Source organism: Epinephelus lanceolatus, chromosome 20, assembly GCF_041903045.1.
Source record: "Epinephelus lanceolatus isolate andai-2023 chromosome 20, ASM4190304v1, whole genome shotgun sequence".
NCBI lineage: Eukaryota > Metazoa > Chordata > Actinopteri > Perciformes > Serranidae > Epinephelus > Epinephelus lanceolatus.
Window position 1 is genome coordinate 32,877,898 of NC_135753.1, and position 26,479 is coordinate 32,904,376.

General features: G+C 43.0%; 1 protein-coding gene across 3 annotated transcripts in view; it reads right to left on the reverse strand.

Annotated features, from left to right (window-relative positions):
- Window positions 1-2,015: 2,015 nt before the first annotated feature.
- Window positions 2,016-26,479, reverse strand: part of mpp7a (MAGUK p55 scaffold protein 7a) — a 178,769-nt gene continuing 154,305 nt past the window's right edge. For all 3 annotated transcript variants that reach the window (XM_078162558.1, XM_033639051.2, XM_078162559.1), the window contains 5 exons: window positions 25,142-25,222; window positions 21,564-21,657; window positions 18,711-18,819; window positions 16,185-16,328; window positions 2,016-6,092 (listed from right to left, as the gene is read on the reverse strand). In XM_078162558.1, coding sequence (XP_078018684.1) covers window positions 5,913-6,092; window positions 16,185-16,328; window positions 18,711-18,819; window positions 21,564-21,657; window positions 25,142-25,222 — 608 coding nt within the window. In that variant the 3' untranslated portion in view covers window positions 2,016-5,912. The remainder of the gene's footprint in view (window positions 6,093-16,184; window positions 16,329-18,710; window positions 18,820-21,563; window positions 21,658-25,141; window positions 25,223-26,479) is intronic.

Here is a 26,479-nt window from a genome sequence, read left to right on the forward strand (position 1 = left end):
TCGTCATTTTGGGCCATTATTTGACTATTCGCCAACATGTTTTCGATATTCATGTAATTATTAAATTATATATGGGGGGGGGGTGGGGGGGTGGGGGGGGCAACAAAATGGTTTAGCGTTTTACTTCACTATATTTGCATTTGTCTCTTGGATGGGTGCTGCTTTCAGTCAGTGTTGATTTCGTTGATGAAAACTTTGATGAAAATTTTTCATCAACAACCTCTTTTCCATGACGAGAACGAGGTGATGACGAGCTAAAGATTGATCTTGATAATAAAGACTAAGACAAAATCTATGTTTCATTTTCATTGACTAGATGAGATGAGAGGAAAATGTTAGTGGTGCACGATCGGACGCTGAAGACAGAGAACGGCCGTGCTTGCTATTGTCTTCAAATGCTGCATGAGCGATAAGCTGGTAAATTACAGTAAATAGTCGATGCCAGGATGTTTGGCTAGCCAGCAAAAACACTCACACTAGAGCAGCGTCAGCCACTGGTGCGAGATGTGGGCTGTAATTCAGCAGTGAATAATCAGCTGTGTGTGTCTGACTGTGGATGGTGGAGCTGCTGAATGGATTTGTGGAGTTTGTTAGTAGCAGCTAGTCTCACTCACCAGACCTTTCTCAAGAAACGAAAGGTCTGACTGGGCTGACTCTCACTTTAAAATAGGAGAAAAAACGCCCGGCTGCTTATATTTCTTTCAACCAATCTTGGCGGTGCCACAGCAACTGTGCGCTTGCAAAAATATTGCCGGGGGAAACAGGTTTTGGTGTAACACGGCCACAAAAATTTCGCCTACAGGATGCGAACCATGGCAGAAAAATGGCTACATCCCCGCAAGATCAAACACCGCAAAAGTTAGTAAAGGACGTGTTGAAAACTGCTACACAACCGGAGATGGTAGGGCGGGACTTCAACAGGTGGCTCGTTCCGCCCAGTGAGAGGCTGATCTATGCAGCGAACTTCCGCCCACTCAGACTAGTAGCAGTGGTGGCTGTTAGCAGTTAGCTCTGTTTGTTAGCTGCTGAATGGCAGCAGAGCAAGCAGCTGCCAGCCGCCGGCGGTCTTCACAGCTGAACTCCGCAGGATTAAACTCAGTCCGGACTGTTTCAGGAAGGTTTCTGGGTTGATGGTGTTTGACAGGCAGGTAGGAGGCTCAGTTATCTGTGAGTGTAGCTGTGCTGTGAGTAAACAGTCTGAACGCAGATCAGTTTTCTCTGACAGAGATGAAAGTGTAGTTTGGAGAGGACACGGGTTTAAACCTCCAGCTAAGTTATTTTTCTGCATCTTAACAGTCAGATGGATTAATTTAAAGATAAAAAACATAGAAATCATAACTAAGTCGACTAAAAGGTTTTGACTAAAACTGTGACAGATAATAACGACTAAAATGTGACTGAAACTAATCTAGACTAATTTTTGTCTCAAGACTAAGACTTAATGTAAAATAGCTGTAGAAATTAACACTGCTTACAGTCTGGTGCCCAGTTGCTACCTTTTTATAAAGCGCTGACCTCACCTGAGCACTGTGGGGGTACACGCCTATAAACGTCCCAAACATAGAAAATAAAAGACGAATTTTTCATCCTCATATGAGAGGTCAGATTGTAGAGACCCAGGCCAACTGAGCAACCAGAAAGCCAAAGAAGTGATTTAAATTCATTAATTAAAGGTGATTCCAGTGTGGGAAAATGTACCCAGGTATCGTCAAAATCAATTTCATCTGCGACGGCCCCCAGCCGGTGATTGGCATTTACTCTCTTGTGCTGTCATTTACAAGATGAAAGGTGTCAGCTCTGTTTACACAACTGCACACTCAAGACTGAACTTCTGTGGGAGCAGCTGAAAGATGTGGCTGGAATATTCTTCTAAAAACCGAACAAAGATAGATGTGAATGGCACTCAAGGGCACAAATCCCAGACACACTGGAATATTTTTCTCATACCGTTCCACCTCATACATCACTGCGCTCACTCTCCGCTCGCTTGAATTGATTCAACACCTTGGAAATACAAGTTTAGTTGGATTTTCTTTAATATAAAATGTAGCAGTTATCAAGAATAATGTCAATTCATACAACAGCATTTCATTTACAGCAAGAAATTAAAAATATTTTCCAGAGACTGTACAAATCTGATTCTGATCAATAAAATAGATGACAGCGGGGTAAGATATGAAGAGGTGAACACGTAAAATAATACATAAAAAGGGAACACTAACATGAGTGAAAGACTAGGGGGCAAAGTAAAGGAGTTATAGGAGGTTAAAATCCCTTTAAAAATGTGTTATAATTAGTTAACAGCATAAACAGTCATATTACCCTTTTTAAAATGGACATAAATCAAATATATAAATATAGTAAGTGGAAAAGGGAGAATAAAAGAGAATTAAGAAATGCGGGCGATGCAACCTGAGCTAGAAATGGTGTATGTGAAAAATTCATTCTAACAGTATGTAGGCCAATTTAAAAAAAAAACAAAACACTGTTACAATATAAATTTGACATTTTGAGAAATACTCACTGGCTTTCTTGCCAAGTTTAATGAGAACACTGATACAACTCTCATGTCTGTATGTTGAGTATGGACCAAGAGTGCGTTGTGTGTCCAACCCATTGTAGATGAAACCACGCCCACTCCTGCTCGACAAAAGCAAACCGCTGGCCCAACAACTGGCTGCCAGCCCACTCTTGGAGACGTGTATCTGCACGACACTTCACACACTGAGTACAAGATGAACCCACACCTACGGACAATTTAGAGTCACCAACTAACCTGCATGTCTTTGGACTGTGGGAGGAAGCTGGAGCACCTGGAGAAACGGGGAGAACATGCAAACTCCACCCAGAAGGGCTCCAGGAACCCTCTTGCAGTGAGGCCACAATGCTAACCACTGAATCACCGTGCCGCCTGCTACAACACAACGTAGAAAATAAATATATAAGGCCAAATGTAGCAAAATTTGGGATGTAAATTACATAAGTAACAAGATGTAATGATTCCCAGGAGGGTTCCCAAACATTTCACCAATGATTTTTTAAAAACTTTTCAGTTACTTTTTTGGTAGTTTAAAGTGGGTGGGACTATTGTGTTACAGCCATACATTATTACACATGCACTTCCCAGGCATTTGAGCATAAGCACACTGCTATCGCTCGCTAACTTTACTCGCTCGTTAGACGTTCTTGCCGCCAACTTGCTGCATATGTCCGCTGCCCCCTCGTATCTCCTTAAAAGCAGGATGACTGGTTTGGATGTTCCGCGACCTTCTTTATGTATCCATGTGTCTTGTTTACTAGGGTTTGCCTCCCCAGTAGCTGGCAGCATTTGAGCTACAGTCATTAAAGGGAAACCTTGCAGATTTTCAACCAGCTCTGTCAGCACAGTGTGGGCAATGTGTCCAGATGAGTGGTGTTTGCCCCCCACCGGTATCGCCACTCATCTGCTAGTCTCGCTCACCAGACCTTTCTCAAGAAACGAAAGGTCTGGCTGGGCTGACTCTCACTTTAAGATTGGAGAAAAAAACGCCCCGGCTGCTTGTATTTCTTTCAACCAATCACAATTGTTCTGGGCGGTGCCACAGCAACGGTGCGCTTGCAAAAATATTGCCGGGGGAAACAGGTTTTGGTGTAACACGGCCACAAAAATATCGCCTACAGGACGTGAACCATGGCAGAAAAATGGCTACATCCCCGCACGATCAAACACCGCAAAAGTTAGTAAAGGACGTGTTGAAAACTGCAACCGGAGGTGGTAGGGCGGGACTTCAGCGGGTGGCTCGTTCCGCCCAATGAGAGGCTGATCTATGCAGCGAACTTCCGCCCACTCAGACTACTCATCTGCTAGCAAAAGGCCGGCAGATAAAAATCAGCAAAGTTTCCCTTTAACTACCCATATGTAACTGTTATATTTCACAGACACTGACCTTCCGTGGCTGGACCGCCCCGACTCCCTGACGGATCAGCAAACTTTATGGCTTTGTAGTCTGCGTGAGGTCAGGTGGAGGGGTGCATCCATGCATGTACTAGCTATCCAGCAGCAGTCTCTTTCTATAGCGCTGGCTAGCCGTAAGCTGGCAGCCATTCATGAGGCCTTGTCAGCATGCAAAAAGTGGGCATGGTTTCATCTAAAGTGGGTTGGATAGACAACAGCTGCAGCCAAGGCTGGAAAGTGATTAGCTTAGCTTAGCATTAAGACAAAGCATGGGAAAATAACTGCTCTGGCTCACTCTCCAAAATTAAAAAATATGTGTACCAGCACCTTTAAATCTTATAAATAAATATCTTTTTCAAAAACAGAAACGATAAGTTCATAAAACCACAACTTTAGAGGTGCTACTGAACATATTTAGGAACACTGGACAGAGCCATGCTAGCCATTTCCCCCTGTTTCCAGTCTTTATGCTAAGCTAAACTAAGCATCTCTTGGCTCCGGGTCAATAAATATTGTATAGACATGAAAGTAGTATAGGTATTTTATTTTAGTCTTTGCAAGGAGCAAATAAAAGGGGAAACTCTTCCTTTAAAGTATAAAATATTCCTCTTCATCAGTTCTTCACTACAACAGCAGCAAAGAACCGAGGAACTACCAGGACTGTAAGATTGTTAATGATAAAAAGTACTGCCAGGATTAATGACGAGCTGCTTTGAAAATCAGTCAGAAGTTAACAAAGAAAAGTACTGAGTAAAAATGAGTAAGTTAGACTGGGAACAGGAGACTCAAATTAGCAATAAACTTCTAATGCTCATAAAGTCAGGAGCGGCTACTTAGCATTTCTCAGAGTTAAAATCCTGGAAGTGTGCTGTGGACCCTCTATTAGCAGCCTCGCCGAAGCCATTTTTTATGTGAATAAAAATAAAGACTCCACCCTAATAAAACACAATTGTGAACATTTTCTTCTAGCAGACAGCCACAAGTGTCCAGTTCTGGGACGTTAAATGGCAGAGCTGTTATGCTGGGCACCTTCATGTGAAGAGTGGCTTTTCGAAACGCTCCTAAATGGAATATATAACACCTAAATAAAATGGCTCTGTATGTGCTTTGTAGGGGGAAAACTAGACTAGGGTGATGAAATCAAAACACTTGACTGAAAGAAGAGACGCCTCGGGTGTGAGGAGCTGTCAGAGAGGTGGCTACAGTCGAGATCAGGTTGCGTCAAAAGTCAAGATATGTATAGAAAAACGTTTGCAAAAAAACAACCGGAGGATATTAGAAAATATATTAATTTCTCTTAAATAAAATTACACTTACTGCCCTTTCTTAAGAGTGTACCTGATGATGTTTTGTTTGGAGACATGGAAGCATTATAGAAGCACAGAAACAGTAAGACAGAAGGCAAATATGTTTTCTTTTCCCCCTTTTTCCCCTCAGAGGTTGTGTTCTTTTACAGACGTATGCATGTAAGTTCTCCACAAGAAGAAATATGTCAATCCCTTTGGTTTCTAATGGTCTAATGTTATAAACACACTAAAGACGGAGTCCTGCTTGGCGCGGTTACTGATGTGCTGGCAGGACTGCTGGTGCTGTGATGGTCCAGGCTCGTTCCACATTCTGGCTTGGACCGAGGAGCTCCAAGTCGTTGCCACGGTTGTGTGGCCCAGACTGAGACCAGGATCAATGTTAAAGGCCCGTATTCTGGAGAGAAGCCCTTAGCCTCAGCTCTGTCAGATCTGGTCAGACCTGGAGATCCACATCCAGACCACAGCTGAGGTCGAAATCCAACCTGATCTCAGGCGAAAGCTTATTTTTAGCTCTGTGCAGCTCAGGTGCGGCGACACAGCAGTCTGGCGCTGCCTTGTTTTATTCCCGTTATCCCCGAACACCAGCCACAGCTGACATAGAAAGATAAAAAAAAACCTGCATATTTTTGTCAAAGCCCTTCCCTTTTCTCCTCTCGCAGTCTGTGCGGATCTCAGGAGTGAGTCCAGCCGACTGGAACCCAGTGAGTCTCCATCTCCACTTTCCTCAGCGCCAACCGCAGCTCGCCGAAGGCCGCCGAGAGGTCATCGTTGACTATGACCTTGTCAAACAGGTGGCTGTACTGGGTCTCCATCGCCTGGGCTGTCCTCACCATCTCCTGGAAGTCTTCGTCCTGCAGTGTACGTGAGAACAGAGCGAAGAAGACAGAGGTGAAAATGACAGAAAGCAGAAATGCATAAAACCAAAAGCAAAACAGTCCATTTGAGGCGACTGATCTGCTGCACAAAGAAAAGACTGGCCACAGTAAACAAGAGAGGGAGATAAATCCACGTACTGTAAACACAAATTACACGGCCATGAGCGCGCAAATAAACATAATGTGGGCCGTACGGAGCCCGTTATAACCTCCCAGAGACATGGTACCCACACATGAACCCTGGCACAGACCACGCACTAAAACCTCCCCATGCAACGACCAGACCTCAAGGAATTCTCATCATTTCCTCACACGGTTGTCCAATTCACAAAGAAAATAAAATATCCTCAAAATAAGCAGAGGACAAAACACAACCATCATTTCCCAAAGACAGACATGTAAAACATACATCATTGCCGGTCTGGATTTTATAGACATGATGGGGAAATGACAACTTGTGGTGACGCTGTCCCATTGTCAGGACAGAGAGCTCACACTGTGTGAACTTCCTGCACAGCCGGCTGGAGCTGGCACTGGAGTGGCAGAAATGGACACGGTGCAGAGGGAGCTCAAAGGCAAACACTCTCGAAGGGCAACAATCATACAGTTTCAAGTGTACCTGAAGGGGCGGAGTCAAAGGTGTGAGCTTGAGTCGGACTCAAACCACGAATCTGATTACTTTAGACTTTCTTTGACTTTTTTTCAACATATTCCACGATGTGTAAGTGCAAAAGTATAAAACTGATCACTTATAGAGAGATAGCAAACGTTAAGGCAGTAACATGGTCAATTAGATTTTAAGCTGTGTGAGAAATAAAGAAAAAGAAAGGTATCGGTTATAATAATCATCCACTTATAGTGATCGATGTGACCCGGACAGACATGATCACTATAGGACGTCTCCACTGCGCTGGCAAATGTCAAACAAGACAAACACTCTGCAGGCGCACAAATGTCTCTGTGAGGCTGTGATGCTCATCAAAAAGACTGACAGATGATGATGACAGATAAACCTGGACTAAAGCTGGACTGACTGACTGCCCCTCCTAGTACCACGCAAGAACAGCAAGAAACCTCTCTTCAGTTTAACAAGTACAAGAATATTATGTCTGTTTTTCCCTGTTATGTAACATCCCAATCTTGGGTTACTACAACTACGACACTTGTAATTATGTATTGTTAAAAAAAAATGTCTTTAGTTTGTGAAAAACAACAGTAAATTACACATTTAAACAGCTCCCAAATACAAAAAATGTCCCCTGGGGTCTATATATATAAATCAACAGGTGATTTTCTTCTTTTAGAAAAGTTCTAAATGATTGTTTTTTTTCTACCTGGACCTTTATGCTCTGCCATTTCTCCTCTAATCATCACGCTGTAACCTGTGACAGGCTGTTATGATACCACAACTATCACACATTCACATATATGGAGCTTTTTGTTGAGCCGCGAGCGTCACAAAAGTTTACATTACCAAAGGTTTATGACAAAATCACTTGACGACACCGACTCCTGTGTGCGCACGGTGAGAGAGGAGAGGGAGAGACGCTGTGCTGCTGCCAGAGGAGCCGCTGAATGAGTTCCTTCTGAGCGGTAAGTCACTAAAAGAGTCTGAGAAGTCCGGGGCTGTTCATAAAACATTCAGGACGCCACAGTTTATTCCACATTACTGAAGCTGCTCCTGTTTTTGGAACCACTGCGGAGTCTGTAATAATTTCACTTTCAGCCATGCTTGTTGTTGCCGCGGGTAACAGTATGACGTCAATATATCAACAAGTCAAAATACCATGAATATCACGATATGAATTTTTCACATCATATTAAAAATAATACCGGTATTATCGTTAATGAAATAATATATAACCAAATATCAAATATCACAAATTGAATGATCAATTCAGAGTAAATGATACATAGAATGTGAAAAAATTGAGAAAAGACGGATCCAGGAGGATGTCAAGCAGATTTCAGTCGCCGGAGAACGAAGAGCCTGAGCTACACGGCCTAGCTTACACCATGTAACCTGGACCCCAAGGTGTTCCCAGGCCAGACGAGATATGTAATCCCTCCAGTGTGTTCTGGGTCTGCCCCGGGGCCTCCTACCAGTGGGAGGTGCCCCGAACACCTCTAACAGGAGGCACCCAGGAGGATCCTGATCAGATGCCGGAACCACCTCAACTGAACCCTTTCAATGCGAGTGAGATATCCCTTTAAAAAGATTTGTGCCTTATCAGCACAGGAGGAGGGAGCTGCCTGAAATCCTTGCATGCTCACACAGAGGTTTAAACAGGGGTCCTCCAAGGGGATGTTTTCCAAGTCAATATGTAAATCAGCCATCCAGTGTAAAGAATAAAACCACGTGCTAACGGTGAGGAATAGCCAAATAACATATTTTTATCAGGGTGGGAGTAAATATTGCCTATCTGGGGCTCCTGTATTCATAGATAGAGCATTCTGAAACAACCCAGGTATCTCTCCATGGTGGTCCCTCTGAGGCTTTCTGGTTTCAGCTGTGTGGGCCCTGGCTGATCCTGCCCACGGTGCAACAGCAGGGCTAAAGTGGCTGCACTGATTTAGCCTCATGTTTTTACTGGGAACACTCAACTTTAGATTTCTGGACAGATATGGTTTTATAGCGGACCTCTCTGCCAAACACACAATTATAAATACACACAGATGCACATTCATGCACAGGAACTCAAACACACACACACACACGTATACATATGCACCCACACGCATAAACAAGCAGGATCAAGCTGCGTGTGCATACAATGTGTATGCACATAAACAGCCTCGTTAAAGTGTAAAACTCCTAAATGGCTCAGTTTTTGGAGACGCTCCTTCCAGCCAGGAGTTACTTCAATGTTTCTGGTGGTTTTCTGCTTCATAATGGATTAGCTGCGCAGCTAAATATAAACACTCACTTGCTGTGACACTCAGCAAAAGCCCTGTTTTTGTTTGTTTTTTTTGCGCGGCTGTCTCATGTTTTTACCTCACAAAACCCAACCCATGTCCTCTCACATTCTGTTGTCTTTTGTGATGGTTTTATCAGGCAGTGTGTTGGAGGATGACGGGAAGAGGACGGGCTCGGAGAGGGCAGAAGGTTTGTTGGCCTGTGGAGAAAACTGCTCCACAGCGGGACTATATTCTCTGTCATCTGGAGCGAATCCCTGCAGGACTTCCACTATTGGACCTGGACCCACAGATGACCCCTTGTGTCTAACGCCAGGAAGACAACCCCTCTGACCTGTCCTGGCAACTGTACAAACCTGGGAGACTGCGCTGTTTTGTGTGTGCAATCTTTCCATGTCCACCAGCGAGTCTCTGCGTCTGTCTCTCGTTAGACCATTCCAGGTAAAAGAACATTAATCACAGCAGGACGCTGCTTAAGGGACAGCGAGCTGGGCAGAGAGATGGAAAGACAATCAGAAAAGCAGAGGAAGAAAATAATAAGATAGATGTAGGATGAAATAAAAGGGGCAGAGAGATGGATATAATGAAGGTAAAAGAGGCTAATGGAAAGCTGGGCAAGGAGGAGAGAGTAGATATTCTTTGGCGTCCACTGATCCGCGCTGGATCGCTCTCCTCAGAGGGCAGTTTGAGCTGATGCCACTTCTGGAGGGCCAAACTCGAGAAGAAAAGCAGCAGGGACTCGTTTATCCCCGCTGCCATTAGATTGCTTAATTTCCACATGAAATGATGTAGCGTCTTGTGCCTGTTTAAGCACTTTGTTCGAGCACAGATAAATGGCCGTTTTCATTGCACAATACGAGGCTGTTGACTCTCACTTTGGTTTTAGCGCCGATGTTTGTCTACGCTGCACATACAGCAGCTTTTAATCCATGCAATGTTTTTATGGCTTTTATTTTTATGGTTTATTTTATTTATTATATTTGTGATTTTAACTGCGGCCGTTGTATTGTAAATTCTGACTAGAGAGGAAAATCCACCTTCTGGGGCTGTAAAGCTTTTCAGCACTTTAGTGGCACAACACAGCGTGTGTCAGCCTCAGGTATCATCTTTTAAAACCACTACACACACCACGTCCTCAACGGAAAACCTGCTTTATTGATCCCAATAAAACACACCTGTCCTCTCTATTTAAAGTCCCCCTCCGCCGGAAAATGTCTTTTTCTTCTGTTTATGTCCCCTGAAGTGTCTGAGCTTCACTATACTGACTGTATCTGTGCAAAGTTTGTCACTAGAAAGGTGTTTCCATGTTCTCATCTGTGCACTGTGCACGAAATCAAAGCAAATTGCTGTCTAAAACGGAAACATATATTGACAGGGGAACAGACTTTTACACAACACCAGCAAAGAAACCTGAAACCTTCAGCGCAGAGAGCAATGTTAGCATTAGCATAGCGAAAGTTTTAGCAGCAAACATGGCAGACTGTACAGTTTTTGGATGTAAACTGGACCCTGGAGCTTCCTTCAAGTATCAACCAAAACCCCATCATAGCAGATATTATTATATGTTTCACAACCACTAATGCTGCGTCAGCCGCTGCCAGTTAGCCTACAAGCTAACAACATAAACATATAAAAGATGCCAACTACACTTAGCATTCTGACACGTATGCTAGTTGCCAATTCAACAACAGACTCCTAATGTGAGTCTGTGTCGGACTGAGGCTCAAACATATATGGCTGAATCTCCCTGATGTTACTCCACATGGCAATGCCAGCCATCTTGATACCTTCTGCTCTTTTACGGATCAACCATGGTTGTTTTATTAGATATGGATACCAGACCTCAAGACGGCGCTTCTTCAGACCAATGAGAATTGCTCCCTTGTCATATACAGGCCCCTAGGAACGCTACGTAGCCTTGCAGCCAATTTTTACCGATGGCCACTCGCAGTATCACAGTGAAAAAATCCCCCTGGGATCCAAAAATAATTTCCACGTCTGTAAAACTGTTGACAGGACACCTAAATCTGTATACAAGGTAGATTATCTCGGGATCTCGTGGATGGGGTCAGTGTGCGCCAGGCGAGTGGTCCAGTATCTGGGTATTATTATAAATCTATGGCCACATATGCCAAAAACATTTTTAGCTTCCGGGTTCACTCCCGGGGTATAGACCCCTTTAGGGCCGATGTCACGATGGCATCAGTTTGTTAGCTGGAGGCAAAACCTGCCTCTCCCCCACAGGGCTGTAGGCTACATAGGAGTCTTAAAATGTGTTTGTCTTGTTGTGTTATTGGGAGCCAGAATAGAAGGAGTCATGGCTCAAAACCAGCCGCCACTGCCCGTCAACAAAAACAAAGATGACTATGGTTAAATGTGATAAGACCAAAGGACTGGACGGAGGCCATCACCAAAAATGCTCACATGTGCAGTGCACACTTCATATCAGGTTAGGGAAAAAGTATTTCCTGTTGTAGGGATGAATAACGTTATGTGTATTAAGGGTTATCATGTCCACCTCATCAGAAAGTGGGGAGGGATTAAGAGGAATATTGGATTTCTCTGGAACACTAACTTTTTAGCACATTAGCTAACGTTAGCTTCCATAGCAAAACAAACAAGTGTCGTCCTCCTTTGTAAGATTGGCTTCCTGTGACATCATCGGATGGATGATGTCACAGAGTGAGTGAGAGCATACGGGTCGGCCAGTCTGGTCCCGTTGGTCAGTGTTTACTTTTTCAAGTAACACTGGCGGTCCTGGAGAGTGAGTGACCTGACATGGTGCGTTGGTAAATTCAGTCTGACGATCTACACTAAAATGAGAGCCCTGTTGGTCTAAGAAATGGAGCGTTATATTTCTATATGAATTAACGAATAGTTAAGTTAATCACATGTTCACTCTGCTCAGCAATCTGCTGCTCCGTCTCCACAGACAGAGTGCCAAGATAACGCTCTGCCATCATACTGTTTGCTAACATGTGGCCCTCTGAATATGCGTGGTAATGTTTCTCCCACTGGTCCTGCCTGTGAGTTCACAATTGGCTCATAGACTTTACATTGTGATGACGTCACAGATTTTTAAATCACTCTTCTTAGCTCGAGGAAAGTTTTACTAGTTTACAATCTTCATGGATCAAAAATTCATAAGAGAAAGAAGTTTGGGGTGTCCTGTCAACAGTTATATCTCTTATATAATGGTTGTCTAAGCAGAAAATGTTTTTTGGGCCCCAGGGATATTTTCACTGCAATACTGCGAGTGGACACTGAAAAAAAAATTGTAAGCAAGAGTGAATGGCGTTCCTAGGGGCCCGGGGTCAACTTAGTACAAGCAGTACTGGAGAGCAGTGCAGAAACAAAACCTACAGCAAGAAATGGTGGTTGGCCAAATCCAGAATTCCTCAATGAAGGAGAAAGAGTAGATCTGTTTCTGGCTACTTTCAGAGTTTTTTGTAACTGTTGTGTGGGAAAACCATGTTAAACAAAATATTAGTATTTTAAAAATGGGCATGGGGGGGTTTGAAAAGCGCCAGAAAGCAAAAAGATCTTTACAAATCTGTTTTAAATGATTGTGGTAACCTCACATAACGTGCCATTTTCTGCACTAACCACATTACAACCTGAATCATGCATTGCATCAGCCTGTTTTGGGTTGTTTCTACATCACGCTTCAGCTCCTTTTGTGAAAAGCGACCCTGAATCATCTCCAGCTCAAACAATGAGGCTAAAGTCAGACCGCTCTGCTGGAACAATGAGATGACTGTTCCTCAGCCTTTATCATTAAAGCAGACCTGTCTCTCTGCGAGAAAAATACAGCTGGCGGTGGATGGAGTACGTCTGAGACAACTCGCCCAACAACAGCTTCTCTTTCAGAGCCTTTCATAGCGAATCTGAGGCGGCTTACGTCCTGTCAGTGTACATGAACATTTACACAGAAGCTGGTTTGTTACCTGGCTGAAATACACCTCCCTGTCACACAGATTTATAAAGGCAGATTTGTATTACCAGAGAGAATATCAGAATCTAATAAAGAGAGTAATTAATAGCAGCTACAGCAGAGGTTGTTAGCAATCATCCTGTTTCTGACAACTACAGCTCATTGTTCTCAGGTCCCCGGCTGTGAAACCAGGAGCAGGCAGAGGTTAAATGATATTTCACTGTGTGACTAATGGGAGCTGACTCTGTGTCTGTATCGAGGTTTTAAAAGTTTGACAGTCAGGTGAAATATCTACGGGATGTTCTGTTCACCTGTGACCTGTAGCTGTGTGCTGTACTGTCAGTGTGATAGCACCTGGGTGTGTTTGACTGAGGGGGGAGGATGACACTGAGGAAGCCCGATCATGCAGACTGACTCACTCTCATGAGTTAAACCAGGAGCTTGTCAGTGTAGCAGTGAGATCATGTCATTCAGTCTCCTTTTTTTAAAATTTACGCACGTTGGATTTCCGATGGGTCCATTTTGGTTTGGGTCCAAAATTTGGCAAGACTGCACCTTCCCCCTCTCAGCCCACAACAACAATACAGATCAGAGTATTTTGGGAGCTGCATCTTATATAGGGTGTAATTTCAAGAGGAAGTAGGGTGCAATTAATATTTAGATACAATAAATATGTAAATTGGGTCAATCTGAGCTGTGATTGGTCACGATCACAGTTTGCAGGAGTGCATGTGTTTGGATTTTGCCACATTTTTCTCGGCACTGGCTTCTTTTTTCATTCTTCTTAGAGGAAAAAGAAGAAGACATACTTTATTAATCCCCAAGGGGAAATTCAGTTTTTCCATTCAGTTGCCCTTGGCCAGTGGACACTGATTGCTGCTCGTGAGTGTTGTGCTTTGATCACCGTACCGTTGTAAGATTGTTAACTGTGTAGTCAATCCTTTGTTAATGTGGAGTTGCATTAGCTACCTAGCTAACGTCAATGTCGAAATATTGTTGTCATAGAAACAAAAGTTACGTGCTGGGATGAAGCCTCCACAGCGCCCTGCCATTGCTTCTCTGCTGTGGAATAACAATCCCATCATGCTCCTTGCTGATTCACACAGAAAATGAATGAGAGCCGACTTCATTGTGTTTCTGCCCTTATGTGTAAACCAAGGTCAGTTACACAGTGAACTGCAGCTCAGTTTGATAGAATGAGAAGAGAAGCAGGAATGTTCAATATTTCAAAGGTTTTTTGGGGAAATTTAAGTGCGGATTTCATTTGGTCATTAAGACGCCTATCATCCTGACAGCAATGAAAGGTAAAACTTTAAACAATTATGATCACTTTGTTTTTCTTGATTTATTCATCACATCAAGATTTAGAGTATAAAACCTTAGATTACATGTAAGTTACTGATTATTCCAAGAGACCTGCGTTTCTATTCTGCTCGAACACAGACTGGCCAATCATAGCGTAGCATAGCGCATACACCTGCGCTCCACAGATTCTGATGCTGTCGTTTCGTATTTTCTTTATTTTCATTATTATGCTAGGCTACTGAAAGTATACTGAATGCATCCGAATGCTGCTCTTGCTTTTTTTGACTATAACAGTGAATGAAGACCTATTCTGTTGTACAGGAACAGTGTTTCTGTCTTCTGCCTCGATCGCCAGATGCTATTTGTGGTTCACTTTTAAATGTGATATGTATACCTTCATCTTTTTTAGCCTGTTTTTGCTGCTGAGCTAGTCAACATCCTGCGTACATCCTTCAAATGCATAGTGTAGCCCCCTCTGTCTGCTTTTCTCTGACGTTACACCAACATTTTCCAAAAAACATTAGATAATATTTCTTCAGTGAGTGCAGTTAGCGACAGTGTGTGCTCTCCATGTGAGCTCCACAGCTTGACAGAGTAGCAGCTCTAACAACAAAGGTAACAACAAAGGAGTGGGGATTAGCAAATGGTCACTTATGTCAAAGTCTGTAAACTTTCAGCAGTATTTATGTGGCACGGTTTGGCTGACATTTTTGCCAGAAGGTGGAGGTTGGAGGACATTGCAAGGGAAAGTGAACTAGAGGTGGGGAACATTAAAAGAATTAAAAAACTATAGTAAATGTAAAGTTTCAGTTGTCTCTGTTATTTGCGTGTTTTCAATAAAGAATACATAAAACCTTTATGAAACCCCTGCTGCAAGAGGTGTCACACTTTACCCACCAGATCAGACCCCAACTCACTTTCTACCACCCTCTCCACTGTTCCCTGTCTTCTTACAGTGCTAGTTTGTCTCCATCTCTTTGACAGCCCCGTCTCTTTCTCAGCTTCCCTCTCTCCTTATGGTGTCCCATCAGGCCATCCGTGGTGTGTTGCTGACCGAAATCTTGGCCTTAGTGCTGCCTGTGGCGAGCGAGGCACGCGAGCAAGTGAGCCAGCGCTGGGCCCGATGGGGCTGGGAAAACCATCATCTCCCCCCTGCTTTGCTCCCCCACCCGCCAACTTCACAGCAGCACCGAACACTGGCTAATTGATTTCATCTGCGTCCCCGTCGGGCTGGGATAAAGGTGTGCAAGGGATGACCTCACCACTCACACACACACACACACACACACACACAAGGTCCCGATAGTGTTTCTGTTATTTCTTCTGCCGCTAATCTGTGAGGTGTAAAGCCATGTGTTTCTACAGTATAACATCACATCATCGCACTGCGTGTTCAGCGTGTTCCCCAGCTACATACTTCATGTGACTTATCTTCTTCCAGCATATACACGTCAACATATATGGTCATTGCATGTTTACCATTTTTGAACATAAAACTTAATAAATAACTATCTTTCACTGTCTGACTTTGTTTGGACACCATGTGTATCCACTGCAAATTTGCTCCCCAGCTGTATGTTTAATATCCCCCTTTATCCTTCCTTAATGTATATCCTATTAGCTGTATCCTGTTATTTTCTGCTGTAGTGATCCTATTTCCTCACAGTGGTCATTAAACTTTCATTTAAGTTGATCTCATCTGTATAGCATTTACAGATATCATCCAGTTTGGGAGCACTAGCTGGAGTCACAGCTCCTCACTGAAAAGCATATCCAATCGATTCCCTGTGATTGTCTAAATCAAGGCAAACCTGACTCATCTGGTTCTTCCAACAGTTTAAATAACTCTAAACAACATATTATGTTGATCGATGCCTGATTTAGTGTGAGGAATAAACCTCGTGTTCTCTTACCGTGAATGGCTTGGCAGTTCCCTTGTCGTCCTTGCCCGATATGATTTTGGCGTTCTGTCTGGTCTCCTTCAGTCTCTCGATCGAAGGAGGCTTTACGAACACAATGTAGGGTTTAAACTCTGCTGTCCGAAGGTGTTTTATGGTCTGAATGGAGAAAGAACGGAAAACATATGAATGTAAAATCAAAGGAAGAGTGCGGGGTATTACCATAGAGCGAGTGTGAAAACGACTATATAACCATTTCTCAAGCCAATCATCATGAAGTGGGTAAAGAGGAAACAGATCTGTGGTGTGTTTAATGAAGTGGCTTCCAAACTAGAGGTTGTTACTCTCCTAAGGGTTGCCCGTGTTTGGGATAATGAGGTGATTAAAGGAAGGGAAGAGGATGACCTCAGATTTTGTGTCATGAAGCTAGAGTAAGTTGTCAGACATCCAACTATTAATGTCTGCTGAGCACTCATGAAGGGTCTGTAGGCTGGTTTCGTCACGTTTTATCGGCAGATAAAGTTGCGTATCATCTGCGTAGAAATGGAACTGAATGTTATGGTTTTGTACGATGTCACTCTGAAGGAGCATGTAAAGAGAGAATAGGATGGGACCTAAAATTGAGCCATGTGGGATGCCATAGTGGGTAGGAGCCAGGGATGACACTGAATCATCTTTGCTAACAGACAAGCTTTAGATAGGAGGTGAACCACTTGAAGGGACATTTCACCCTCAAATCAAAAATGCTATTTATCAGTCTTGATTATTTTGGTGTGAGTTGGGTTAGTGTTGGTGATATCAGCCATAGAAATTTCTGCCTTCTTTCGAACATAATGTTACTTGATGGCACTCAGCTTGTGGTGTGTCAAAAACAATACATTTGAAAAACTCAACAGCAATGTCTCTTTCCAGAAATCATGACCTGGTAATTCAAGATAATCCACAGACCTTGTCATGAGCAGTTTCATGTAAGAACTATTTTTTTCCACTAAACTACACCTGCCAACTGTATCACCCCCAGAAGGAAGTGTACATCTACTCATTGAGAAGAGGTTTACGTTAAGTGATGCTAGGTGAGCTAGCAGTACATGCAAACTTCCTTCTGTGCAGTGATATGGTTGGCAAGTGTAGTTTGGTTGAAATCAAATAGTTCCTACATGAAACTGCTCACAACAAGGTCTGTGGATTATCTTGAGTAACCGGGTCATGGTTTCTGGAAAGAGACATTGCTGTTGAGTTTTCCAAAAGTATTTTTTTGGCGCTTTGAGCACCACAAGCTGAGTGCGGTCTAGTTGCATTAAACTGAAGAGAAGGCAGACATCTCCAACACTCGGCAACACACACTAAAATAGTCTGTATTGATAAATAGCACTACAGGTAAGAGGAATAATATGCATTTTTTTATTCTGAAGATGAACTGTCACTTTAATTGCAAAGCAGGAGTTGCTGCAGTTCAAGGATTAAAAGCCAAAAAAGGTTGGCAACCACTGGTTCAATATATGGGTGGGTGAAACAAACTAATAGCAGGCCTCTGGTTGTGAAGCGCATGTGGTTCTTTTAGAAGATAGCTGAGGATATATTTGCGTCTCAGTCTGCTGTGCCTTCTTGCCTCCTCTATTCTGGTGACAATTGCATGACACAGCACCACCAAGCTGGTTCCCAAGAGGTAGAAGAGAGGTCAGAGCTGGTTAGTGGTGGCGTCAGGCTTCAGGCTCTCCCCTGGTTCTGGCATTGCGATCAAGGCTTCCCACTGTGCTAACAGGCAGTGGGTCCAAAACCCACAACTGATAGGAAGATGGATAAAAAGCCAAAGGAGGGGCACGAGAAGAACCACTGGGGAAGCATTCATCTAAGCTCTCATCAGCCGCTCACCAAGTCAGCATGGGAGCAATAACATGCTTTGACACTGCCACTGATCTGATCCATGAGTCACGTTAGAGAATGGGCTCATGGTGGAGGTAGGGGGGATGACTGTTGGCTTACACAACACCACAAATGTATGCCAAAAGCAAAAAAGCACACACAAATGTACATAAACCCACATGAGCTTTCACAGACTCTTTCTCACACACTTTAGCTGAAGGCCCTGGGGCTGACTCTCACTGCTGCTCAGGCCAGGGTGGTTTGAGAACCTGCCAGGCTAATCTATATAATGGTGTATTTGTGCCTGTCATTATCCGCCAAGCAAAAACAAACAGAAAGGAGCTGGTGGGGACAGACTGGACAATATGGGCCCAGCCCTGGACTAACGGGAATCATCCTCAAGGGTTTGTTGGGGCTCATTGGCCATTGGTGTGGGGTCACCACCCAGGACATACAAGCCAAAGAGGAAATCTTCAAATAGAGCAAATTAGCGGTAATTGCTTATTCAAAACACCCCCTTTAAAACCCAGTTTTGCTAACCCAGTGAGCAGCCATAGCCTCAGGAAAGCAAAGGGGCGAGAGAGATCTGCTTCTGAAGGTAGGTAGGGGCAGAGGTGCCTAAGGGCTATACAGGGATGAAGGATAGCGACAAAGATAGGAAGGGTTTGGGTCACTCACATGAGGCTGGACATCCAATAGGCACACTTTGTTCTTGGAGAGGACGGAGCGTATTGAGTCTAGGCTTGTCCCATAATAATTCCCTTTGTACTCGCCATGCTCGATGAACCTGAGAGGTGAGATGGAAAGAGATTGAGAAAGAGAAGAGATGAGATTGTTGAGTAAGAAAACACCATTTTTGTGTGCAGGGATTAGTATCTAATGCAACATTAATGTCCCTCAGGAGCAACATTAGAATCTCGTCCTAATCTGGTCGACTGTGTCAGCACACTCCTGAGATTCATCTTAGAAATAATGATATATAAAAACCCTACAAATCCACAGAGACAGCAGGATTACTCTTTCGACCGCTGACAGATCTGAAGATAGCATTCTCTTGCAGAACTCAAAAACCAGACATTCTGGCCGAGCGTGTTTTTATATAATCTCCGATGCAACCCTCTCAATCAGTAACACCTGTTTGTTCCAGAAAGACCCACAAAGCCTCTGAATGCCAAAACCTTCTCTCCTTTAATCTTGGGGGATTTTAGCCCAGCAAGCAAACAAACACTTCTCCACCAGATAATCTTCCCCCTTTCACACCAATCGGCTGTCATGAGAAAAAAAACCACCAGTGTATTTTTAGCTGAAAACAAGGAGGAAAAAAGGCAGTGAGGAGAGTAACAACGTGGAAAGAATTTGAAGCTAATAGGACTGTGTGGTATGCTCGCAGTCTGCTCATGACGAGTGTCGGACAGAGTGGCTGCCTCAGTGCGACTGATGCCATGTAAAATGAAGGTTTTATGGTAATTGCTCATGTAAGAAAGTTTTACTCAGCTCTTTTTTTTCAGAAAGGAGGCTTAAGTCTCTAACAAACCTTATATTCGGTTATGGGAAATTCATTTAAGAGCTTACAGTAGCCTGTGTTTAAAAACTCACACCTTACAGTGTTCTGCGCTGTTTGTCGTCAGAGGTAGAAGGTATATAGATTACAGTGAGGCATGCCAGTGGAGGTTTGGCTTTATTGAGAGTATGTATTGTTGCCATTTTGACACAGAACAGGGCTTCCCTTGGGAAAGTTGTTCAAGCTAAACACACGCTGTTGTGGACCCTTTTATTTCTGCATTGTTTCTGCTGCATGTGATGAGGCATAACGCAAACAAGTTCATCTCACTCCTCGTCTACTTCGCTGCCTTGTAATTTCAGCGTGGAGTGTCCCACGCATCCACCCCACATCACAGCTCTGTCACTCACCCCTCCGACTCCCTGAAAAACATTGCATGCCTCGACCTACACCGCAACATGGCCTAAATATACAGCCCCCCTTTCTCTTCTTCTCCCTGCATGCTCTGACACTCTATATGCCCTCACCACCACAGGCTTCCCTCTACAGTATGTCATATGCAGTCTGTGTACGTGTGTTTGCGTGCGTAAATGTTTTGCATGTGCACCCTACAGTATATCTTTTTCCCCTCTTCCAGCTCGTGTGAGACTAGCAGAAAGGCATCAATCATTCTTATGACTATTACAACTTGCATTTCAATTTGTAGGCCACAAATGTCAAGGCGGGCCGTGGTGTGGCTGCATTCAGAGAGAGCGCCTAAGGAGAGGAGGAAGCAGAGACAGGAGACCTTGGGGCCACTGTCTGGAGATCTGTTACCAACACAGGGCCCGGCCCTGTCAACACCAGCTCACACTCGGTTACAGAGACACACAGACGACAGCAGGGAGGCTGTGTTTGAACAATGGCAGCAAGTGCTGGACCAGCCGCACTGCCTCTAGTGGTCCAGAGCACAGATGGAGAGGAGTTCTGCTGTTTTCATCAGCGAGACCAGTTTTAAATTTCACATATACTACAAACAGGTTTTTTCATTAAACTCTGAAACAGCAAGAAACAACATTAAACACTGTATATATGTGATTTGGACACATATCATTACTTTTAAGCTTCTAGATTACTAGTTTAGGTCCCTTATAAAGAAAACATGCCCAACATTTGCTAGTTCCAGCTTTCCATATGCAAATATCTATAGCTATTTAAAATCATAATTTAACTGAGTAAATTATATTCATTTAGTAAAAGTAAAACATTTTGAGAAAATGTCATGTTATGGGCATAAAGTCATAATTCAACAAGAAATAAAGCTCTGATATTTCGAGACTGAAGCTGAAAAATTACGAGATATTACAACAGTTTTCGTGTCACATGAAAATGGATGGAATGTGGGTGACTTGATGTTATACATTTTAACAGCAAGATCCATATTATCATAGTTTAAGATACTTAACTGAAAGGAAACTAATTATGCGATGTATGAGTTGTATATCCAAGAATGTTTTTAGTCAGCAGCTGGAGCACAGCGGGGATTTGGTGGAGGACAGCTGAGCCAAAGAGCGCAGGGATCAACCCACGTTCAAGACGTTAGGAACAGATGAAGACATTTTGTTTTTAAAGGTGTTTTAAACGCTTGGCTCTTCATACTATAACTTTATTCTTATAACACCATATATTTTTAACTTTTTGGCCCTCAAAACTACAACTTTCTTCATGCTTATAATTATTATAATTATTAGTATTTAGAGACACGGGAACCAACTTCATGACCCAAGAATCATCTTGCTTTCTTAAGAAAAGAGATAACAGGTATTTGGTATATGGATATATTTGTATTTGCAATGTGGGGGGAGAACCTCTGCATGTAGAAGAAGAGCTGTGAGACTTGATTTTTCACTTGAGGTGTTACTTTTTTAAAGTTGTAAACATTGGATATCTGTTGTAAACATCATGGATATCTGTAGTACATGTCCACTAAAGTTAGAATCTAAAGGTTGAACAGTGTGTTGGTTTGGTCTTATATTATGCACAGTGCCTACTTGTTATTGTGGATATCCGTCTCAAAGAGATGTTTGGAGATGAAGTGGTACTCCACGCCGTCGGTCTCCTGGTTCTTCTTGGCCCGACTGGTGTCTGCAAGAGAGGAGAGGAGAAGGAGTGATTACCTCAAACCCAGACTGTCTGACTCACTGTTGGGGCTGAAAGCATCTGAACTGAGCCCCTTATTAACATCGCTGGAAGTCTGCAACACAGCATGCTGGGCCATGCCAACCCTTGTATATATTATTGTGTAATAGCTCTATAAAATACACAACCTGTAGTGCTGCAGCACTAAACTCAGACACTTAACTGACATTCAGCAGAGGTTTACTGTGTCTTATTAAATTTGTCTCTTGTAATGTGGCTGCAGTGCCTGTAGAAACAGAAGCCGTAGCGTTAGCCGCCAGTGTTAGCCGCTGCAAGGTAATTGAGTTTGGGAGCTCTCATTAACATCAAGTCTCTACATTTACTTGGCCATAAACCATAAAGCCTTGCTGTAAAATGGGCGGTGGGGGCAGCACGTGGAGGGAACGTGAGCAGGCAGCGTCGGAGGATTTGTAAGGGTCAAGGGGTCGACTCACACTCCGACTCCTTTCAGGAGTGCTTCAAAGGTCAGAGGGGAGAGTGTGCGCCCGTCAGACACCCTGACCAGCTCCAAAACAAACTATTAAACTTTTATCACCCGCGACCCAAACTGCCAAGCTCCGCTTTACTCTCCTCTGAGTTGTTCTTTTTGTCAGCATGTGTTGAGGCTGTGCCCTGGTAGTGGACCAGCGCCTTTCCTTTATACAGTCCAGACTGATCTGCAGGGTTCATGGAAAACCAATGGTGTGATTTATACAATGTGTCACTTGCTTGAGAAGGAAAGACAGCCATAAATCCAACTGTGGTGGAGAGGACACTGAGGAAGATCAATGACTTTCTGTCGTCAGCCCCAGACAACAGTAGGAAAAACACGAGGAGGAGGCCAAAACAGCCTTGTCATAAGATAACATATACTTATACCTCCCATTCAGAAATGTGTAAGACACAGCCAAACAGCCCCCTCGGTAGTTCGCCCAACACCATCCACCATGCGTTATTTTGGCATCTGTTTTGTGGCACAGAAAATAATTACAGTGCAACAAAAGAATGTGCATCCGTTCAATCCCAAATCATGGAAAATATAAGTAAACTTGGACTGGAATCAAAATGTTTAACCCCCTACTCTAATGGCTTATTGCAATGCTCCTTGTGTTTCTTAGACGGCTGGTTTACATTTTACAGCGACAAGCAGAGAAAGAGAGAGAGAGAAAAAAATCGTAACCATGCCACAAGCCGGTGGTCTCCAAAGCTCCGGTTTTCAAATTAACAAAAAGGGTAACGCTTTCAGGCTTAATCCAAAACAACAGCAAGTGTTAAACACATCCATGTGTCCATTGGCAGCAATCAAACACTAAAAAAGAAGGAGACGAGATACTTTCCGAGTCTCTTTCCTCTCAATAAGAGCCAGGACTGGTGCCATACGTCTTCTATATGGGTCAGAATCAGGCTGTCTGGGCTCTATTAAACACAGCATCACAGGTCACATTTGAGAACAATTAACATGCCTCGTGGAAAAAAAAGAAAAGGCCCCACCGATGGGATTTTAATACCAGCGACATTTCAAGTGTCAGACTTCGACTGGGACACATCCATTATGCCACACGGCATGTAACAAACATGGCAATTAATATCAGCGGCCCTCATATTTCCTCAAAGTCATGTTGCAGTTTCCCTCCAAGCCCCAGATGGTAACTATGCAATTACTAATGCCATCGCCTTGTTTAAATGTATAAATCAAAAAGATTTATTTGTCCCAACGTGCTGGCTTCGGGACATCTCAGAGCTGCACAGAACTAAGAAAGCTCCCAAAGCTTGGAGAGCCAGTCGTCTGGATGGTGTTCAGAATTATGGCAAGCTGTCATTGGGTCCTTAAAAGGAGAAAAAAAAGGAGGAGGCAGCTGAGGAAAGAGACAGAAAGAGACAGAAAGAAAGTGAGAAATAAGCTGAGAAAGAAAGGAGAGCGTGTAGCTTGGTGCCAATTCATGAAGCAGTGGAATGGCATGTCTTCAGGAGGTAGAAAAACGCAGTTTCCTCCATCATTCGGAGCTTGTCAGGCAGACTGTGAAAAGCTGACAATTACACAGGAGGAGAAACAACTGCCTGGGCCTTGAGAGGACCAGCCGAGCCCTGGGTGTTTCTCACTGCCAGACAGCTCCCTTTGAGTGTGTGTGTGTGTGTGTGTGTGTGTGTGTGTGTGTGTGTGTGTGTGTGTGTGTGTGTCAGACTGGGCCTTCATCGCTCAAGCAGCACACACGCTCACACACTGTGAAAACTAAACTGGAACAAGTAAACTAAACATCCTTCACCCAAACTGATTATTTTGATTTGTTGCTTAAAAACTCACAGGGTGCACCGGGTGCTGTCTGTGTAGCTGATCTGGCAACTTATGTGCTTACATTTGTCCGAGAATGCCTTTCCAATGTGTTTGTTTCAGTGGACAGGTGTACAAGAGGTTCTTTGTGAACAAACAGACTGAGACGAGCAGAGCCAACACAGCTGTAGCGTCGGATATTAAATGTTAGAGGTCCTTCCTCCAAAGAACAGCAGCTTAACAACACCACCAATCTTTTGTCCTTGTTTTATGTTTCTGAGCATCTTGATGTTTGTAGTAAGTTTCTCCAAAGGTCATATCAGTTAAACTGACAGCTCACTTGCTGCTAGAAATGTTTATAGAACATAGAAACAAAGCTTCATGATAATATTTTTGCCTGGGTGTCCTGGCGGTGAAGAGGCATGCAACGTCCCCAGTTCAATTCCAGGTTTCCTGTCTGTCTCACTGTCGAAATAAAAGCAAAAATGCCAAAACTGACGTGACTAACTTTACTTTTTCTGCAGTAAAAACAGGACAAAAAACAAATTTGAATGATAAAAATGTGTTCACTTGCTCATCATACAGTATATTCTGTCCTATTTAAGATCAAATATAAAAACAGAAATACAGAATAAGAGAATAAAACTATAAAACAGCAATACTGAGTGTGGGTGCTTCCGATTCTATAACTGACTTTGTAATATTTCAAACCTGAACTTTTATTTAAAATATAACCTATAAAACATTTGAATATTTTGTGAGTCTGTCACACGTTGTAATTTAAAGTCTTTTTATTGCAGGTTGAACAGAATTATTGTATGTGCTGTTTTCTGATGTCCCACCGTGCACCTGGCTTTCTTATACGCTGGTGTGAATGCAGCGTGCGGAGGAAGCCAAATGGTATTTTCTTTCCCTGTAAAAGTTATTTGCCGATGAATTTCAGGTCTAAAAAACCATCGTCTGCTAAAAGGCTTACGGTGGACGCAATGTATAAAACACACATTCACACATAAGACAAACAGATACGCACAAATAAGAAAGAAGAAACGCACAGAGAGGAAAGACTGGAGGACAAATGGCACCTACTGGGAGATGCTAAATTAATGCAGGATTTGGCCACAGAAACACACACGCACACACAGATGTGATCTAACCTCAGTGGGATGGGTGGAGGGAACTTACGTGGGATGGTCACGCTGAAGTGCTGGGGGTCTGAGATCAACAGTTTCCTCTTGAGCTCGTTCAAGCCGACTCCTGTGGGTCCTGCACAAACACAAACACACTATGAATATATATGACAGAGGTCAAAGAATCCATCACCACTGCCAGTCCCAGTGGCTACTCTTGGTGGCTACCCACCAACGCTGGTTCTTTTCTAAAGTACTTTGCCTTCAGTTTCGCAAATACTGATTCATTTTTTTAACAAACATTAAACTAATGTTAACTTAGCATTTTCTAAAATGTCTTTGCAGAGTTCTGGTACCTGTTGCACTGTCTCTGTCTGTAACGACTAACAACCAGTCTAAGCTAAATTTCTGTCTCCAGCAACTGTGTTGTAACCAGAACAAAAAGTGATTCTTCCTGTTGCCAAAGGTACCATTGATATGAGAAATAAAACCACAAGAGTTTACCGAGACATAGCAAAAAAGTATTAAATCAGAATTTGTAGAAGAGAATGACACCTTGAAATATGTATTTAGTCATGAGGGCTGAGAATGTGTTACTGATTTACCGTACTTCCTTTATATCATATAAAAAATGAATGCCAAAAGTTATTTCTTTTACTCCTACTTCATATTTCTATTACTGAATCTGCTGCTGAATTCAGCTCAGAACAGTTTAATAAATCAGAAGTTAAATAACGTGTAAACGACATCGTTAACGCAGACGAGCGGACGATTAGCTGGGAAACATCACATTTATTCACATTACACGGAGCTACAGTTAACACTGAATTATGTTAAATGTTTGCTGAATGTGTCAGTGTCTCTTAATAAGTCGTCATAAATCATAAATCATCTTTAGAAGGAGCAGATATTTACCTTAAGCTTGCTCGGGCCATGTTAAAGTTAACAATATTTTAACGGAGCAAGGCGAGCTAATTGCTAGCGTGCAACACACTAGGGTGTACCCCGTCTCTCACCCAGTGTCAGCTGGGATAGGCTCCAGCCCCCCCGCGACCCTCAACAGGATAAGCAGTTACAGAAAATGAATGAATGAATGAATTATTATGAGGGGTGGGATTCACCAGAGGATCCATGATACAATATTATCAGGACATCTAAGTCACAATACAATATAATTGTGATTTAAAATATGTTGCGATATGCTGAGTACTGAGGTAAAACATATTATGATTTATTATGAAAAATAGGCTACCTAAAGTTAAAGTTATATTTGTAATGTTAATAATTTATATAATTAAAAAGATCGATACTTAGCACCGTGTGACGATATGATATTACCACACAAAAATATCGCGATACTGTGCTGTATCATTTTTTTTGCCCCATAATTAGT